Source organism: Corvus kubaryi, unplaced genomic scaffold, assembly GCF_017639235.1.
Source record: "Corvus kubaryi isolate FWS band 111438036 unplaced genomic scaffold, C.kubaryi_AGA036_p1.0 2662, whole genome shotgun sequence".
Taxonomy (NCBI): domain Eukaryota; kingdom Metazoa; phylum Chordata; class Aves; order Passeriformes; family Corvidae; genus Corvus; species Corvus kubaryi.
The window spans coordinates 1-18,812 of record NW_024580681.1 but is presented as its reverse complement, the minus strand read 5'-3'; the positions used below and the strand labels follow the sequence as shown (position 1 = coordinate 18,812).

At 54.6% G+C, this 18,812-nt stretch overlaps 2 protein-coding genes across 4 annotated transcripts; one reads left to right on the top strand and one right to left on the bottom strand.

Moving 5' to 3' along the window:
- Positions 1–24: 24 nt before the first annotated feature.
- PDCL (phosducin like) lies at positions 25–4,334 on the top strand. Of its 3 annotated transcripts, none has more exons than XM_042019682.1 (5): positions 25–87; positions 478–521; positions 812–986; positions 1,605–1,786; positions 2,697–4,334. In XM_042019682.1, exons 3-5 carry the CDS (start codon positions 818–820, stop codon positions 3,246–3,248), a joined length of 903 nt encoding a protein of 300 aa, XP_041875616.1. In that variant the 5' UTR covers positions 25–87; positions 478–521; positions 812–817; the 3' UTR covers positions 3,249–4,334. The 3 variants fall into 3 exon arrangements, with proteins under 3 accessions (XP_041875616.1, XP_041875617.1, XP_041875615.1); XM_042019683.1 differs by lacking the exon at positions 25–87 and adding an exon at positions 188–305; XM_042019681.1 differs by lacking the exon at positions 25–87 and adding an exon at positions 323–380.
- Positions 4,335–7,245: 2,911 nt separating this feature from the next.
- On the bottom strand, positions 7,246–18,807 carry PTGS1 (prostaglandin-endoperoxide synthase 1; the record flags this gene model as incomplete). The annotated part of the gene is made up of 11 exons (XM_042019684.1): positions 7,246–8,428; positions 8,509–8,884; positions 9,188–9,335; positions 10,003–10,289; positions 10,816–11,062; positions 11,382–11,465; positions 11,553–11,734; positions 12,065–12,208; positions 12,953–13,093; positions 13,223–13,339; positions 18,669–18,807. Coding segments are annotated over 10 exons (1,845 nt in total), but the record flags the coding sequence as incomplete, so codon positions are not given.
- Between the last annotated feature and the right edge of the window lie 5 nt (positions 18,808–18,812).

The window sequence follows — 18,812 nt, the reverse complement described above, 5'->3', positions numbered from 1 at the left end:
CGGCGCCGGGCCGCAGCGGCGGGGCCGGTTCGCTCCGCTCGGGAAGCGCCGCTCGGGCCAGTGCTCCCGGGCCCCGCACACTCCCGGGTCGGAGCGCGGCTCTCCGGGCGGGAGAGGGGCGGGGGCGCGGCCCGGGGGTCCCGGGGAAGGCGCAGGGCGGGGGCTCGGCCGGGGCGGCCGCGGGCGGCTGAGCCGGTTCGCTCGGGGCCCGCGGCTCTCACCGGCCCCGGCCGCGGCTCAGCGTGTCCCGCCCAGGCTCGGCCCCTCTGCGGGGCGATCCTGGTAATCCCGGGCCATCTGGCGCTGTAAGCGGCTGAATCTGGCGTTGGTTAGCTCCTGCGGAGCCGGGAGCCGGGCTGTGCCTGTGGGCTGGCGGCAGGGTCTGTGTCACACACACGGCCTGGGCTGGCTGCGAGACCCCTGCACGGCCACCTGTGAGCGCAGATGAACTGATTTGATTAAGATTTCTTCTTCCAGGTCTTGATAGAAGCTTGTCTCTGAAAGACTGGAAAGGAATACAGGTCAGAACATTTTAATTTGCTTAATTACACTGATAGTTTTTCAGCGCAAATAAATTATTGTTAAATAACGCAAATAATACTCAGTAGCTGGGAATCGGCCTGATGGAGCTGTCTAATGAGGCTCAAAGGTTTTAAATTGAGTTTGAAATTGTGGTTTAAGAATTAACCCAGGTGACTGACTGCACCGGGGGCTGTTCTCCTGGGGTTAAAAACTGCCCTGGGGAAGTAAAGGACCATTGTGATGCATGCTTGATCAGAGAGCATCCTCTGTTTTGTTAATTTATTTTTAGAGCATAATGACTACTACGGATGATAAACTGCTTGGTGAGAAGCTGCAGTATTATTACAGCAGCAGTGAGGGTGAGGATGAAGACAGTGAGAAGGAGGATAAAGAAGGAGAGAGCAGCATTCCTGAAAGTGTGGGCGAGGTGGAGCTCAGCAGCGATGGCAGTGCTGTCAACACAGGTATCTTCATATCAGTGTACTTCTTTTGTAAATCCTTTGTTTATTGGAAATTTTGTATGTTCTTTTAAAATCCATTTTTTGAAATGAAACTCCTGAGTGTATGCATATTTGAGTCAGAGACTGATCATTCCTGGCTGTTGTCTAACCTTACTTTTAATAGCTGTTCTTTTTTTAATGTTTGACTTCTCCTCTGAGAGGATTCAGCATTATATCTGAAGCAGTCAGGCTTTGGATAGAAAGCTGAGACAAGGCTGATTTGTACAATTTGGTTGATAATATATCATTACTTTTGTTCTGATTAAAGCCGTGCTAACAATAGGGGAACTTTTGTGGGCTGTGTTCTATTTCAAGAGCACAGATATTAATCTTTGGGACAATTTTATATAAGAGTAGCCTAGTTTAATAAACTGTAGCCTTCTTATTAAAAAAAAATAGATACACGCTCAAGGACATGCAAATAGCAGGTGACTTCTTTGATTTCATTTCAGTGTTTTGCATAGTTACAAGAACATTTATGACAGGGTCACTGTTTTACTGATTTATAAATTATTCCTAAATGATAGGTAAAATTGTATTGTCTTTTTTGTACAAAATGCCTGCCTACACGCTTAATTGCAGGTCCCAAGGGAGTCATTAACGACTGGCGAAGATTTAAACAGCTGGAAACGGAGCAGAGGCAGGAGCAGCGCAGGGAGATGGAGCGGCTCATTAAAAAGCTGTCCATGACGTGCAGGTCTCACTTGGATGATGAGGCTGATAAGCAGAAACAGAAAGAGCTTCAGGGAAAAATCAATGGAAAGGTAGGATGGCACAAAGGAATTAAAATGCCACTTAAGTGTTTAACAGTTTTGTTTGCCTGTGATAACAAATAAGTGACTTAGCTGCAATACCAAAGAAGCCCAAAACCTTTTCCCAGATTTCTCATCTGTTGATCAAATAAGTCAGCTTCAGGGGACTAATATGCAGGGTTGTACAGCAAACCTATGAATGCTGCCTCCCCTGCCTGAAACAGGTTTAGGAGCCTTTATTGATTTAGTATTTAGTAAGTGGATGTTGAGAATTCAAGTCCGAGCTCCAGAAATTGAAGATATTGGAGGTAGTGAATGGTTTTAATCAGCTGGGCTGTAAACTAGCCCTGAAGAGCAGTCAGAGAAGTTGCTAATTTGCAGATGTATTTGTGCCTTCAGGTGATGAAGGTTGGCTGTGCTCTTCTGTACCTTGAGTGATGCAGGTAAGTTTAATGAAGCAGGTGAACGGATAGAAAATACATAAAATCCTGTTAATTTCAGTTCTACAGGCACAGTGGTGCCACGAAATGTTAACTGAAAAGCTAAATGAAAATCTGATGAGAAAGAAGCTCATCTTAGGTCAGGCACAGTTTCCAGATCAGCCCTCCCAGCTTGGTGAAAGCACATGTGCACCATTAACCTGGATTAAAGTGGGAGCCTGGAGCAGCCACTTGTGTTGTTAGTGCATCTGGTAGAAACTGGAATACGCAGGGCTGAAATCACTGTTCCCACTGGACATGGTTTCTAATTAGATCAGAATGGAGTGTAATACACAGGGTGCTTGAGCCTTCATGGGTTGCACTTTGCTGTTATTAAAGATGAGTGACCCACATTAATCCTCTTGATTTACATTCTCATTATGTAAGTGACCCATATAGTGGTGCAGTTGTTTTTCAGCAATCTCTGTGTGTGTGTTTTTTAGATGACTTTACAGGAATACAACATGATCCACAACGATGAGGACGATGAGGAATTCTTGCAGCGCTACAGGAAGCAGCGGATGGAGGAGATGAGGCAGCAGTTGTACAGTGGGCAGCAATTCAAGCAGGTGTTTGAGATCACCAGTGGAGAAGCATTTCTGGACACCGTGGACAAAGAGCATAAGAGCACTCTGATCATGATCCATATTTATGAAGATGATATCCCCGGCACTGAATCCCTGAACGGCTGCATGATCTGCCTGGCTGCTGAGTACCCAACAGTGAAGTTTTGCAGAGTGAAGAGTTCACTCATTGGTGCCAGCACTCGCTTCACTAACAATGCCCTGCCAGCTCTGCTGGTCTACAAGGCAGGGGAGCTCATTGGCAATTTTGTGCGCATCACTGACCAGCTTGGAGAAGATTTTTTTGCTGTAGACCTGGAGGCCTTTCTGCAGGAATGTGGTTTGCTGCCAGAAAAAGACCTACTGCTCCTGACTTCTATACGTAATCCATCTGCATGTTACAGTGAAGACAGTGATCTGGAAATAGACTGAACCATTTATGCCAAGGGCCTGTAGGTGTAGTTGTGCTGTGGGATGTTCTTGTGCTAGGGATTGTTCTCTCTCCTCCATCGTGTGGGTATGTATTCCTCCCCTTCATGCACTTTGACTTTTGCTCATTAAAAATAACAAGGAATTCCTAACATTTTCTTAAATTAATTCCATATGTACAACTAAAACAGTCTCATTTCTACGCAATTCAAATGTACTTTACTTACCACAAAGTTCTAACACAATTCAGTCAGCTTAGGAAATTGTCTGCTGTCATGTCTCAGTGTCCTTACACGTTTCAATTGAGATGTGGCCACCAGCTCCCTGAGACAAGAACTGAGACCGCAAATAAAACAGTTTTCAAAATTCAAGACTTACTAACCTGATGCTGAACTGCTCCAGTAAAAAGTGTGAGGTCCCATGTTCCATTCCACAGTTTGCAGCCTCCTTCCTGGAAGTATCTTGTTCTAACACTTGGCCTTAAATTTTTGTTCCTCTCTCACTTACAAATAACGACAGCCCCTGGCTTCATCCTGAAAATTGCTTTTCAGCTGGAGAGAGTTCTTCTTCCCTTAACCTTCCCTGAGACATAAATGCAGCTCTTAATACATTCTTGGGTTTTAAAATACCCATCCTTGGAGTTCACAGTAGTCACTTGATCAGAAAATGAGCTCTGCCTCTTCAGAGAGACTATCTGCTACAGAGAGCTCCAATGTGTGTGCTGCACAGCAGCAAGGAGAGTTTTGTTGGCAAAATGCAGAATTAGGACTTGAATAACCTTAGAATTTCATCTCATGCTAAAATTACTAAATCAGTGCTAAAGTTCTTTTCTGTCTGCCTTCAGTAGTAGTAAGTAGACTATCATTACCTAAATACATGACCCAATGTAATGCCATGTTTAATGACTAAATTTAATAGCAATTTTTATGTAAAGCACTTTGGAACACCAGGAAGAAATGCACGTGTCTGTGGATCTTAATAAGAATGGATCTTGGGCTAGAAAAAGGAGAGTTTCTAACTGTATCTATTTGAACTGTGTTTTAAAAAGTAGTATGAGCAGAAAAATAAACAATCTGTAATTTAAAGTGACTGAGTTGGCACAGATTGTAGCTGTTTTAAGGAAACTGGCAGAAATCCAGGTTTTCAAATGTGATGAGAGATTATTTCTTTTCATCTGAGAATTGCAGAAAAAAACCCATGTAAGTTATATGAAATTAAATCATTGAGTGTGGATATCAGCACACTGAAGGAAAATATCAAAGTAACTGTAACTCACTTCCAGGATGACATTCGGTGAAGTTTGTTGTGCAGACAGGGTGCATTTTAGCATCATCATAAAACCTGTCTCGGAGAGGGGATCAAGGGAGAGCTGTCTGCTTGAGTTACTTTGAAGTTTTATTTTTATAAAGTGCTTTTTTTTTGCCCCCTGTGGCAGCAAAATTGTAACAGGATCAAACCCTCTCCTGCTGCTGTGTGTCCAGTGGCCTGGAGCAAGGTGACTCCTGGTAAGGAACCTCCTGTGCTCAGGTATGGGAGAGATGGTTTGCAGTGCCAGTAGCAAAAAGGAGAAGAAAAAAGGTCTGAATCCAATTAATCATTGATCTGGAAGGATATAACAAGCACAAGGAAGCGAGGGGAGAGAAGCTGTGCCCTAACCCTGCTGCATGTTCATGCACAGGCCACACAGCTGTGAGCAGGGAGAGGAGGCTGAGCTGGGAAAAAGCTGCTGCTGCTTTTGCCCTTTCTTGAAGCTGAATCTTCAAGGAGTTCTATAAATAGGAGTTGAAAAAGCACTTGTCAGGTAGGTATACTGCCTCTGGGAAACATTTTGTTTTGGAAGGAGCAGCTCAGTGCAGGGAGGCAGCCGGGAATGATGGGTGTTACAGGCCCTAGTTGTGGGATCACCTGGCTCTGCTCCCAGTTAATGATGTTCCAATACAAACAGTAGAGTTTGGGCATGGAATGTGAGTGCACAAGGAAGCACAGACGGCTGCTTGGCAAGGGCAGGAATGAAATCCTGGGATGAGCTCAATATGGACATTTAATCATGGTGCCAGCATGGGTGCCAGGCGGTGCAGGACAAGATTTAGCAAAGAAAAGATTATACTGAGTTTTTCTGGCCTCCCATCTGCCTCTTCTTTGTAAAATGTTCAACATATGCCCTTTGCTGAAAATCCAAATGAGGTTTCCTGTGCAGTCACTGGTCTGACTCCCAGGGTAGGGGGGCCTGCTGGGGCGGGCTGGGAGTCTAGGGACTCCCCCCAAGGGGAGATTGCTTTTCCATCCAGGGCCCTTCACCTCCTGCTCAGTGAATCATCGCCTCCGAAGCCACACAACCCCAGATGGATGTTTTCATTGTTGCTGCACGAACCCAGGCAGCCCCATCCTCCTGTCCCTTTCCATCCCCAGGCAGGCAAGCTGCAGCTGGGCTCCTCGGAGGCCTGTTTAAAAATCCAGAGGATGTCCTGCAAGCTGTGTTTACCAAGAGCTCAAACAGAGGGTACTTCTGGCAGCGCTCACCTCTGCACCAGCCCCAGAGCACAGCAGGGAGCCCTTGCCGTGGTTGGGTGATGCTGGTGGCCACACCAAACAACTTCATGTGTGGATGCAAACACTGCCTTGGATGTGGCTGCACCTTGTGCTGGACAAACTGCTGAGGGTGGGAGTGATTTCTGCAAACTGCTGTGGCTGGAAAACCAGCACAGAAACAAGAGCTCAGCTGGGCTGGGAGAAGCTCTGTGTGCAGGGCTGTGGGTGCCTGGGCTCCTGCGGGAGATTTCAGTCGTGTTGGATGCTGTGCCTGGGGTTGGTATGTGTTAGTCCTTCAAAGAAACGACTTCAAAGCTTTTCCTGCTAGTGGGAGGGAGATGCTTTGCTGTCCTGGACTGGTTGAAAGAGGTGCCAGGCTTGCCAGTGCTGGCTCAGCTGAGCTGGTTCCCAGTGGAACATGCCTCCTCGGTGGCAGAGAGCAGCCAGGCTGCTCTCGGCATGCCCGAGGGGCTCTCGTGCAGTTATCGGTTGGTCCCAAAGCAGTGCTGGCAGCCAGTGATAGCCACGAGCAAATGCAGGATGTTGTGGTTTAACTGAAACGAGCCGACCTTGTGCCTCTCGCCGGATGGATGAGAAGGATGCTCAGGGCTGGAGCAGCTCCTCGCCAGAAAGGGCGGTCACATGCACAGCTGGAAGTGTGCTGGGCTGGCCGGAGGCACATGTGGGTGGGGAAGGACCGTGTCCTCCTTGGATTGCTGCTGAGCACTTCTGCACGACATGGTGGGAGTGGGAGCACTGGGGTATCCATGTGCCAGGACTGGTCAGGGCCAGTTCAGGGGAGCACAGAGCAGCTGAACCTGCCCACTGTGCCTTCGGGGGTGGTGTCAGCCTCTCTGCCTCCCCACATCCTGTAGGAAATTAAAATCCAGATGGGTATCCTGGTAATGCCATCTCACTTCAGAAGGGTTATAGAGAGTGAGTGAGAAGGCTCGTGCCTCAGGAGTCCTTGCTTGCAGATGTTTCCTTTGACATTCTCCTAACACGTCCCTGCCAAGGCACCAGCCCTTTAAACCTTCCTAGTTTAAAATTCCTGTAACAGCTCCCTGGGAGTCCTGCCGGGATGGAGCAGAGGCTCAGGAGTGGTCCCCTCCTCCAGGACAGCACAGGAGGGAGCTGCAGCTGCGTGCTCTCTTATAGCCCCTGGCTATTTCATGTCTACAAAACACCCAGGCAGCCAGATTTATGTGTGGATAGATTTTTAAGTGATAGAAATACACAATGTTGGTCTAAGCACTGTGTCACCATGGAATTACAGAATATCCTGAATTGGAAGGGACAAACATCATCACAGTCCAACCCCTGGCCCTGCACAGGACAACCCCAACAATCCCACCTTGTGCCTGAGAGCATTGTCCAAACACTGAACTGTGGCATTGGAGCAGCACAGGGTTGGGGGGTGGCTGGAGGAGAGTGAAGCTCAAACCCCCTTCAGGACACTCAGAGACCCTCATGGAAGCATCTAAGGGAGGGTGGTTGCTCTGTTTATTGCTTCAGGAGCAATCAGCAATGGCCCAGCACAGTGCTGGTGAGCACAGCCAGAAATTAGAGGAGTTTTAAAAATTATTTATTATTTTAAATGTCCTTTCTCCTGGAGCTTAACCAGGATCTGATGGGGATCAAGGCCAAGTGACAGTGGCTGCCAACTAGCACGTGGCTGGACTGGGCAAGGTGAGGTCTGTGTGTGTTTCGGGAGGAGGACAGAAGCAGGCTCTGTGTGCTGTGAGGATGTGTTTGCTGAGCTGTTAGTGCAGAGAAGGGTGATGATGGAGGGATGGAAGAGACTCCATCCCTTTGTGTGCACAGAGGTAGCATCTCACTCTGAGCAGCCCCGGGTTGGCAGCCAGTGGCACATGCCAGCATGACACAGGAGGTCTGGAGATTGACCTTGTGCTTCTCTTTGGTCTCCTCTAGGAGAGATACTGCTTTGGTTCCTTCTCCCAGCTGTGCATGTGTGCTGGGCAGGCTGTTGCGGGAGAACAGGTTCCTACTGCAAGCTCAGCCACTGCTGGGGCAGCATGAACTGCACTGTGTCCTCCCCATCCCTCTACATGCTGCTGCCTCCTCCTCTGCATCCCTCGGGTAGCTCATTGCTTCACCAGGTGCAGCAGGGGAGGAAGGAGTGCTCCCTGGGCTCCGGGCTCCTCTATTCTGGGCAGGAAAGAGGGTCTATTTACTGGAAATAGATGTCGTGTGAGGAAAAATTGGACTCCTGGTGAGTAAGAATTAAGTCAGTGCTAGCCAGTTAACTAAAATGAAATTTTTTCAGTCTTGTACTTTTCACTAATTCCAAAAATGGTTTTCAGGCATAACCTGGATGTGACCCCTCCGGAAGAGGGGCTGCTGGTGGCCTGGTGCTGGAAGGCAGTGAGGATGGAAGGTGACAAAGCACTGGGGACTCCAGAGTGTCCACGGGGGAGCCCCAAAGCTGCTTCGTGCAAGGTATTCACTAGCAAGAGAACTGAGTCTGCTGAGGACAGTGGTGGCAGCCACACTCCTGAGGCACTCAAGCTTTTCAGAGAGCAGGGAGCAGCCTCTCCTCGAGGGCTGGCGTGGAGGACACCCAGGATGGGACCATCTCCTGTCCTGTTCCTGTTTGGCACAGGGGTGGCAGGTCCCTGTGTCCCCGCCGTTCCCTGCAGGAAGGAATAGGAGGATACTCAGCTCCAGGCTGGGAGCTCAGCTCAGCCTGCACCAGGGCAAGGACAGTCCCTACCTGGGCGGGTCATCCCAGTGCTAGAGCTCAGTAGATGATCCACCAGCCCGAGGGCGGCCGTGTTCCGCAGCGTCCGGCACACGGAACGCCACGTACGGGCACTTCTTCACGTTGAGGCACACGAGCTTCTCGAGGGATGCCGTCTTAACAATCTCAAAGCCGGTTGCTCCACCAAATGTACTGGGTTTCCAGTACTCTGGGGAGCAGATGGGATTTCCAAAAAGCCCCTTCAGGGAAAATGGAGCTCCAATCTCCACCATGCTTTCCCCAAAAATGCCATTGGGTTGTGGTTTCTCGAGCAGCAATCCTGGGTAAAACTCCAGAGCATCAATGTCTCCATACAGCTCTTCCAGCTCTGCCGCCTTCTCTTCCTCTCCTGCACCAAATGAACATCAGAGTGCTTTAGCAAGGGAATCACACCTGGCAAGGACTGGCCTTGCAGTGGGCAAAGGGAGGGTGGCTCCCTCGCAGGCAGCGGTGAGCCTGACTTCCAGGCCAGGAACTGTCCTCCAGCCCACAGGAGGAAGGACCCTTTCATCCCCTGCATCAGCCCAGTCTACCCCACTGTGGGTCCACGAGCAGGCAGGGTTGAGATGGGTAGGAGAGGCTGCTCTGCTGGGCAAGCACAGAGCATCTGTCCTGCCCCAGCAAAGCCCCAGGAGCAGCACAGCAGCCCTACCTGTCAGCTCCTGGAAGGACTTGTAGGGCTTCATGCCAAACCTTTTCCGATACTCATTGAAGGGCTGTAGCCTCAGCTGCCGGGATTCCTTGATGACCCCAACGGCCACATGCAAGACATTGGCGTTGATGGTCTGTCCCCCACCGATCTGGAGGGGAGAGCACAAGGAGGAGCACATGTCAGGCACAAGACAGCACCAGCATCAACTCCAGGGGGCCACCACACTAAAGCATCCATGTCCTGGGCTCATGTTGTGCACACCAGCAGATCATTGCAGCAGCAAGAGCAGGGGGAACCAGTGCACAATGCAAAAACCAGCTCTAGAGCAGCTTGGTCAGGTCAGTCCTGCTCTCAGAGCAGGGCACAGTGCAGAAGTCCCAGATGGACAGTGACCCAGTGACCTGGGAGGAGGAGAGAGATTTCAGGCTCACAGGGAGAACCCAAATGCCCAAAGGGCCTCAGGCTCAGCCTCAGCTGGGCTGCTTCGCACAAGCAAAGAGGGTCAGGAATGGAGCTGCAATCGCTTGGAAGAAAACATCCATGCGATGGCAGCAAAGAACAGTGCCAGACGCTGCTCCAGGCTCCGCTGCTCCACAGCCGGGGAGATCCTGGCTTCCACAGGCTCCTGGCATCACCGGGATGTTTACTACAGAGCACCCAGGGCAAGCAACTGGGGCTGCCAGGGCCAGCCTTGCCACGGTGCTTGTGGGGAGGACTCCTGATGTGCCCATGAGGTGCTGCCCTGGGCAGACTCGGTGTGACGTGTGCCCCACTGCATGAGTGTCCCCCCTGGGGAAGGCAGAGCAGGACCTTACCCTTCCTGCTATTTGCTTGGAAAAGGACTCCACCAGCGCCTCCACGCCGTAGTCCATGAGCATGGAGGTGTTGTAGAGGAACTGCTTGTAGCTGTACTGTTGACCCTGGATGATGAAGGAGTCGGGCATCAGCCCGTGCCAGTGATAGAGCTGGTTGAACTCCACCGCGATGCGATTCCGGTACTGGAACTGTGACCCAAACAACAGCTCGGGGTCGAACTTGAGGCTCAGGTAGTACCCACTGAGGTGCTGGACGTAGTCTTCAACAACTATCTTAATGGTCTCCCCTGGGCAGGAGAAAAGAAGCAGCTGGCAGCAGCAGGAGCCACCAGCTCTGTAGCTGAAATCTGCCACAGCAGCATATCCCAGCACCCATCCACCTCCTCCTGGCTATGGGCTTGTTGAATTGGTTGGGAATTTTAGTTAATTCATTTTTCAACAGCAAAAGTCAGTCTGCCAAAACCAAAGGGCTCCTGAAGGAGCTGACCTGGATATATTTCTTAGAGATACTGTGGTGACATGGCTTATTTCTGGATTTTGATCAGAAATTACTTTTCCTGAGATGATAGCAAATTCATAATGAACATTAATAAGAAATAATTCAAAATTATGACAACCTTTTTCAAAATTAGTATTTTCGATGGACCAAAGCCAATTTTTTGCTATATGGACCAAAACCAATGATCCCCAGAAGGCTGCTGGAGGAACTGCCTCAAAGGCAGTTTGGCCATTACCCTCAAACAGAGGCTGGCCAGCATGTGAGTCCTTGGGGGCCACCCAGGGGGGTGGCACATGGCGGTGCTGGTTCCTCACCGATGAGGATGAGCCGCGCCGTCTGGAAGAGCTGCTCGTCACTCCAGGTGGGATGGTCCCTCTTGAGCAGGTCGCAGACGCGGTTGTGCTCGCGCAGCCAGAGCGTGGCGTACACGCAGAGCCCTGGCAGCAGCCCAAACACCTCCTGCCCCACCGCCAGCTGCTGCTCCTTGGGCACGCCCGACGGGTACACCATGTGAACAGGAGCATCGGTGACCATGGGCGGGTACACCTCTCCATCCACCACCTGGGGACACAGAAATGAGATGGCAGAAAGGGCAGAGGGGACACAAACATCCCAGTAAAAGCCTGCCCAGCCAGGAGCTGCCTCCCTAAGGGCACCACGTCTGCCCTCCTGCAAGAGGTGAGTGGAATGGAAACACCTCCCTCATACAGCCCTGAACCTCTGCTGCTGTCAGAGCAGCTGCATCCCAAAGCTTGTCCCCCGGCCAGCAGCCACACAGGGCGTCAGGCCTGGGGTCTCCCAAGAGCTGCCAGAGGAACATGGGCTTCAAACAACCATGGCTCACAGGACTGGGATGTGTTCCAGTTGTGCTGGGTGGTACCTGGAATTTCAGCTTCCCATCTCGGAAGAGTCGCAGCTGGTGCTGCCGCTGCAGGTTGTCCCCGTACAAGTGTCCCAGGTCCACCTGTGGAGAGAGCAGGGCGTCACGGTCGCTCTCAGAGGCACACGGGGCCCGGCCACCCCCTGGCTCCCGCTGCCCCCGTGCCCTCACCCCGTGCCCCAGCGCCTTGGTGAAGCCGCGTCCCATCTTCCCCGATGTCTTGAAGAACTGGTGGGTGAAATGCTGAGCAAAGAAGGCAAACATCATGTTGGTGCCTCGGGGATCAGCTTCAAACTTCTGCCGCAGCAGGAACCTCTCCGCCAGGAGCTGGGGGTCGGGGAGCTGCAGCTTCCCTGCGAAGGATGGAGGTTGAGGGCAGATGCCCAGTGCCGACCCAGATGGGTACTGGTGCTGTCTGCTGTGTCTGCTGCAGCATCAGGCACACACTCCTCTGCACAGCCCTCTCACACAGGCCATGACATGCCCCAGCAGCTCAGCCTGAGCTGTCCCAGCAGCATTTTGGATGCTATCAAGCTCCTCCTGCTGTGGAGCCAGCCTGGGCAGGAGAGTGGTAGCACGTGGCACTGCCAGTGGTGCCGTGCAGATGTGTCCATGGCAATGAAAGCTTGGCCATGGCTGGGTGGGAAACACTCAGGGTTCAGGTCCCCAGGCCAGTGACATACCTTTGGTCCCCATGGGCGTGGGGCAGTCGTCCGGCACGGGCGGGAGGATGCGGGTGTAGTAGCTGACGTTGACATAGGCCTCCCAGCTGATGTAGCCATAGTCAGAGTTGAAAGTGGGGGGGCTGGGGATGAGATTGGCACGAACTGAAAGGAGAGAGGGGGATCACCACTGTGGGGCTTGAGGCAGCACCCCACAGGCTCTGCCCCTGCTCCCTGCCTGCCTGCTCTGTGCTGCCAGACACCCTCCCCAGGCACCCCAAAAACCAGAAAGGTACCAGCAGTGGAGGCATGTGGGCATCCTGGGCTTTGCTCAGAGCCTTTTAAAGGCTGCAATTCCCTGCAGAAAAGGAGGGCTTGTGCTAGTGTGCTAAGAGGATTCTTGGATGATGAATGAGATGACAAACCCATAGAAAGGGTGAAGCCAACAGCCGGAGCCTTGTGAGCGTGTCGCTACAGCTCCAAGAGCTGGAACCTAAATATTTATGCAAAGTGATGAATATGGGGACATGAGTAACAAGGGCCATATTTCCACAGGCTGCTTTCTGTGCAGCTGTGAAAGAGCCCCCTTGGCCCAGGGAGCGCAGCATGCCAAGAGCTGCTCATGTTCTCCAGCCAGCTGGCAGCCTGGCACAGTGCTGGGGACCCCCTACACCCCACTGTGACCCGGCTGGGCAGCCCCCCTGGGCACAGTGACAGCGTGACAGGGTGATGGAAGGATAGGGTGGCAGCCTTCTGGGTCTCCTGGTGGGGTGACTCAAGCCTAGTGCCCACCTTGCCCACAGGAGCTGCTCAGCATTGCTGCAGCCCTGATATCTGCACCCACATTTCTGCTCATGCCAGGGGGTCCTCGAGTCCTGCTAAACCCCAAGACCCTCTGCAACCCCTCACCTGTCAGCACGAGCCTCATGAGTGTGTCCCTGATGAAGGTGCTGTTGATAATGTCCCAAAACCACCTGAAGTGGGTCAGGATGAAGTGGTAGAAGGCAGGACTGGGCTTCAGCAGGTTGTGGAGACGTGTCCAGAACTCAGCTGGGGGAAACAGACCAAGTAAATCACTCTTCCCACTCCCAGCCCACCCACACCTGTTGTCAGTGCGTGCTGCGGGCACAGTGCTGCCCTGGCACCCACGGGTGCCAGATCCTGGGGAGAGGGACTTACGGGAGGTGCAGTTGACCCCATAGTATCCCGTCCGTGTGCAGTCGCACTCGTATCCTTTCAGGCCAACCCTCACACACACCCCTTGATTCTGGCAGGGGAAATAGCAACAGGGATTCACTGCAGGGAGGGAGAGAGAGGGAGACATCACCATCCAGCCACCACATCACTGCATCTGGCGGCTCCCTGCTCCTCAAGGGGGAACACTGCCTCGGACCCAGCCCAGCCAGGCCCAGCTCAGGAGAGGAGGTGCTTTGATGCAGCCACATCCATGAGCCCAAACCCCAAGAAGTTTGGTGCCAACAGCGTGCTGCAGGAGCCAAGCACTGCCCTGTTTTGGTGGTCTCCCCCATGCCTGGGGGCGTAGCTTCGTGCCTGGGGGGCTGCTGTGCCCCTGGAGCCCCAGCACAGGATCAAGCCGTGCAAACAGCATCTGTGTTAATAATAACAGCCATTGTCAGGGCAGTTCGCTTTGGCAGGCGGCCCCTCCGCGCCCGCCGCCCCGAGCGGATGGAAAGGGCCTCTCTGGGCTCGCTCCCGGCTCCCGCCCAGCCCCTTCCTCCACCACCTTCGTGCCCAGCCTGCAGGGACGAGATAAGGGCCCCTTCCCGCCCGTCCCAGGGCAGTGGGATCCCGTGGGACAGGGAGACCTCCTGGCACAGAGCAGCTCCCACACTGGGGCAGCACCATCCACACCAAGCCCCTCCAGTCCATCCCCGAGCAGGAAGATCCTGGTAACTCCACCATCTGCAGCCCCTCCAAGAGCAGCAAAAGTCGGGAGAAAGAGAAACACAGTCCATGGTGGCCAGAGACTCCTCTGCCTTCCATCAGCCCTAGGAATGCTCTGGAAATGGGGATGTCCTCTGTCACAGATGCCTCCCAAAAGCCTCACCAGTGGCATCCTCAACCTCACCAAGCCAGGTCTGTCCCCACAGACCCTGCACAGAGCCTTTGTGCCAGGAGGAGGAAAATGCCTAAAGCCCAGACCTCCTGGAGCACACCTGGCTGAGTGTCAGAGTGCACTGGAGGCCACCAGCCCCACTGGCTCACACAGCACTCAGGGACAAGGGTGCCACCAACACAATGCCCAGCTCTGGAGCTGCTGGCTGTGGGAATGGGGGGACGGGCAGCACCCTCAGTGCTGAAGAGACCGACAGCCACTGCCTGTGTGCCCAGTGTCACAGCTGATGGAGGAAGGTCTCCTGAGTCCATCAGCTGCTCCATGTGGTTTGTGAGCTCCCCAGATCCCTGCCAGGCCTGCTTCAGGTCCTTCTGGAATTTGGGAACAGGTTCCAATGCTGGGGTGGAGAGATGGGCATGCAGAACACAAACCACATTTTTCCATAGGAAATTGCAGCTAAAAATTAACATCTTTGAAAAATAAAGCTAATTTTGTGAAGTTGCTGTCTCACAACAGCCACACACTCGGGGCAGGGTAGGGATGGCCTGGGAGCCTGGGGCTCAGCCGGCAGCTCAGCCGGGCTGTGCTCAGCCCTGTGGCCCCAAATCCCTCACGGCACAGAGCCTGACTCGCAAAGACACGTTCAGCTCCCAGCACTGCCATCAGGCTCCCTTTCATCTCAGATCTTTTCATGTCTGCAGATGGGAGGCAGCAGGCAGGATCTTATTTATCTCAGACAAATTAAGGTCAGACCACCCGTTCAGATTTTTGCAAGATGGGAATTTTTGGAAAGGGGGAGGTGTTGCAGCACAGCTGGAGCATCCTCTGGGCAATTCCCACGCCGGTAGATCCACACTCGGCTCTGCTGCAGACCCAGCAAAAGCCCCAAAGAGCAGCCCCGTGTCGTGCCCGGTGCAACCCGGGGGAAGTGGGGCTTTTGTGGGTGCCGCAGCCACAGGGCTGGGAGGATGCTCCGTGCCACAGGCTCCGGCACTGCCGGTCGTGTCCTGGCCCGTCTCTCCAGCTGATACGGGGAGTCAGGAGAAGTTCGCTCTGCCAGGACGCTCCCCGGTGCGGGGCTCGATGACAGTCGTGTCGAGCCCTCCTCCGAGGCGGCTTTGGCAGCGTGCCGGGCTCGGCCGGGCCGCCTCCTCCCACGGTTCACCGCAGTGTCAGTGCCGCGGGGTCCCGGAGGTGGGGTGGGAGCAGCATGTTCCAGCCAAAAGGGTGGGAAGGGGATAGAGCGTGTCCTGACCCGCGACACCAACCCCTTCACACCCTTACGGAGCCGCCCTCTGCAGCAGCTCCGTGCTTCTCCCCGCCCCGGCCAGGAATCCTGCGCTGGCCTTGCCAGGACGGCTCCAGGTATGGGGAAAGCCGCTGCCAGTGCGCACGGGGAGCGCGGCCCCTCCGTGCCGGCAGGGCTGGTGCACACGCTCCATCACCGCTGAAAAATGCCAGATTTCGGGGACAACATCCGTTCTGCAGACCGCAGCCAAAGCAACCTGGGGTGAATCATGACCGGGACGGAGCCGGGCTCGCTCGATGGGACATGGCCCCACGGCCGCAGGCTTTGTAGACGATGAAACGCTTACGCACTTTTTTGTTTTTCTGATCCAGGAAGGTTTTCTCCGGCCCATGAACTGTTCACAGCACACACGCCGCAGCCAGATCGTCATCTGCAACCACTTCTGACAGCACCAGGAGCAGGAGCAGCATGCCAGGGCCACAGCTGTGTTCCACGTGGGCTCAGCGATCCTCCCCCTGCACCTGAGCCAGGCTGCCCGCCCGGGATGGGCTGCAAGGATGACACAGCCCCAGGGCTCTCCTGTGGCAGCTGGCTCCAGTCTGCAGCCCGGGCTGACTCTCAGTGAGCCGCACTGCGGAGGGGATGTGCAGGGAGGAGGCACAGACCACAGGCATTGTAAACAGGCATGAATGCAAAGTAGCTCTGCCAGAGGTCTCCACCTGCCCTCACGCAACGGGGCCTGTGCCCGACCTGCCCCGTGGCTGGGGCACACGGACACGTTGGGGTGCTGCCACTGCTCCTGTTTGGCAGCGTGAGTTGTGCAATGGCTGCTGAGAGGACGGTCAGGTTTACTTTGCAAGAGCACTTGAACAAAACTGCACCCCTGAAGGCAAGTTAGCAGCCAAGAGCAATATCTGCAGGGAAAACTGAGAAACACCATGGGACCAGCCTGGCTCTGCTCACAGCCAGAGGAAAAGTCTACGGAGAACAAACACCATGGCTCAGAGCCAAGGTGCAGCCGGTGAGGAGTCAAGGGGAGTACTCTGAGCAGCAAACATCAAGCGAGCAGGAGATCCCAGCCTCAGCCCAACATCCTGTTATTTGGTCTTCGAGAGCAGATCCGAGGACTAGATTAGGGCTGTGGTCCTCCTGGCGCAACACTGGGAAGGAGCAGAGCCCAGACGCTCTGCTAACGGCACCTCAGGGCACAGCACAGTTCCCCTAATTTCTCAATCAGATATCTCCCTCCCTAATTAAGGCTTGGAAAAGAGCCGTCCTTTCATGTATATCATGTATCCCAGGTACTTTTTTCCCCCCACATAGTGAAATTTGCTTTGATCGTGGTGTGCAGGAGTCAGCTCCAGGGCTGCACCATTCCAGAGTTGCATCTGCCCCAGCTTCTTCAGGCACGTGGGTCCCCAGCATGTCCTCAGCCCTGTCCTGTGCTCAGCAGGACACACAGATGCTGGCCAGCTGTCCTCAACTCCCAGATGAACTTCTCAGGAAGATAAGACACATGCAAAAAGATGGCCAAGCGGGAGAAGGAGCTGTGCAGAAGCTGTCCCTTGCCTGTCTCCACCACCTGTGGTCCAGCCCAGCTGCTGACAGCCAGAGCCATCCCCTGGGGGACCTCCTTTCAGCAGACGTGGCTGATGTGCCCTGCAGTGGGGTGCCTGCCACCTGCCCAGACCCAATCGGGTCACTCAGCACTGGGGTCACCCAGCTCCACTGTTTCTGGTGGCTGGACCTGCCACTTCCTGCCAGGTCACAGCCCAACTCCTGGAATCCCCTGCAGAGCTGGCATGGCTGCCCTCTGCATGGCCATGGGATCCATTCAGCCATGGGTCATGTTCCCTTTCTGGAATGTTCACGGCCAAAACAGGAAAGTCTGCACCTTGAGATCACTGGTTTTGCACAGGACCAGCTGCTCCAGCACAGAGAAGTCCCTCCTCTCCCAGCAGGATGGGGTGGGAGGGGGTGCAGACAGTGGGAAGGGCAACATACCCTGCTCTGCACCCAGCTCTGCTCAGCCCAAACCCACCCGGTTCAGGCTGCTTTTGCCACGGTCCCACTTCCCCTGCGATGGGAGTGCCTGCTGCACTCTGCATGCTCAGCCTGTGCACATTTTGGGGACTCCTGGGTGTGGGCACCTCGCTTCCCACAGCAGAAGGTGGACCTGAGCAGGCTGCTGGAGACAGGGTCACCATCAGCACCATTTGAACACAGGTGGCCGGAGACCCTTGAGAGATGCAGCCCATGTGCCTGGGCTTGTTTTGCTCAGAATGTTACTTTAGAGAGAAACTGTAAAATCTGACAAGGGCCCCAAGTCCATGCTGTTTTTCTTCAGGGAGAAAGGTCATTTCACAGAAGAGGAACTGGAATCAATGCCATGGGTAAGGACCTGGAGGAATCTGCACTGTAGGGGCTGGGGATGGAGCTGATGGGATTCGAGAAAGAGTTTTATTTAACCACATGCTCCGTGGGTGCCTGCCATAATCAGCATTATTCCTCAACATCTCCTGGTGTGCCTGAGGTTGGGCAGCACGTGGTGAACTTCTACAGCACATGGGCATGGGAACAAAATGATGGCTGAGGCCACCAGAGCCATCCCTTCAGCTCCCAGCCCTCCGTCCTCACTCCCCACTGCAGTGTCACCGGGCGTGTGTTCGGGGACAGCGGGAAGGGGCCTGGCTGCCAGCACACATGGGTATTGTCCCTCTTTCTTTCGAGAAGCCTCGTCCCGGCCGGGAGGCTGCCAGAAGCAGCCAGGCACTGCCCCTCAGCCCCGGGTGGCCCCGGTCTTGGCGGGGGTCCAGCCCTGTCGTGAGTCTCCGGCTGCCTCAGGCCAGCGATTTCTCCCCAGGCCCTGCGTGTGGTCCCTGCGCGGCCGCTGCGGGAGGCGGAGGAGAAGTTTGTTCTACCCGGGCTCTTTGGTCCCAGCCAGGCGTGACGGGCCAAAACCTGCGGCTCCGGGCGCTGCGGGCACCCTGACCCGGGCGGTGGTCGTGGGGCTCCCGCCAGCGGCCCCTGCCCACCCTGCCTGCCCTCCGCCCCGGACACCGAGGGCACCAGCCGGGGGTGACGAGCGCGATCCCACCCGGGACCCGCCGGAGCGCGGCCCCATCCCGCGGCGCCCGCCCCGCGCCCCCGCGTCCCCGGACTCCCGGTACCGGACCCTGCGGGTCCAGGCTCCCCCGCGCCCCCCGGTGCCGAATGCCCCCGGTGCGGGATGTCGCCGCTCCACCGGTACCGACACCCCCGCGTCTCCCTCCCTCCCGGTGCGGTCCCGCCCCGCGTACCGGAGCCGGTGCCGGCGGCGCTCCCGGCGGCGCAGAACAGCACGGCGTGGGCGAGCAGCAGCCGCAACCCCGCGGCCGGCTGGGCCCGGGCCCGGCACCCACCGCCCACGGCGGGACGCGGCGGAGCTGCCTCTCGCCATGGGC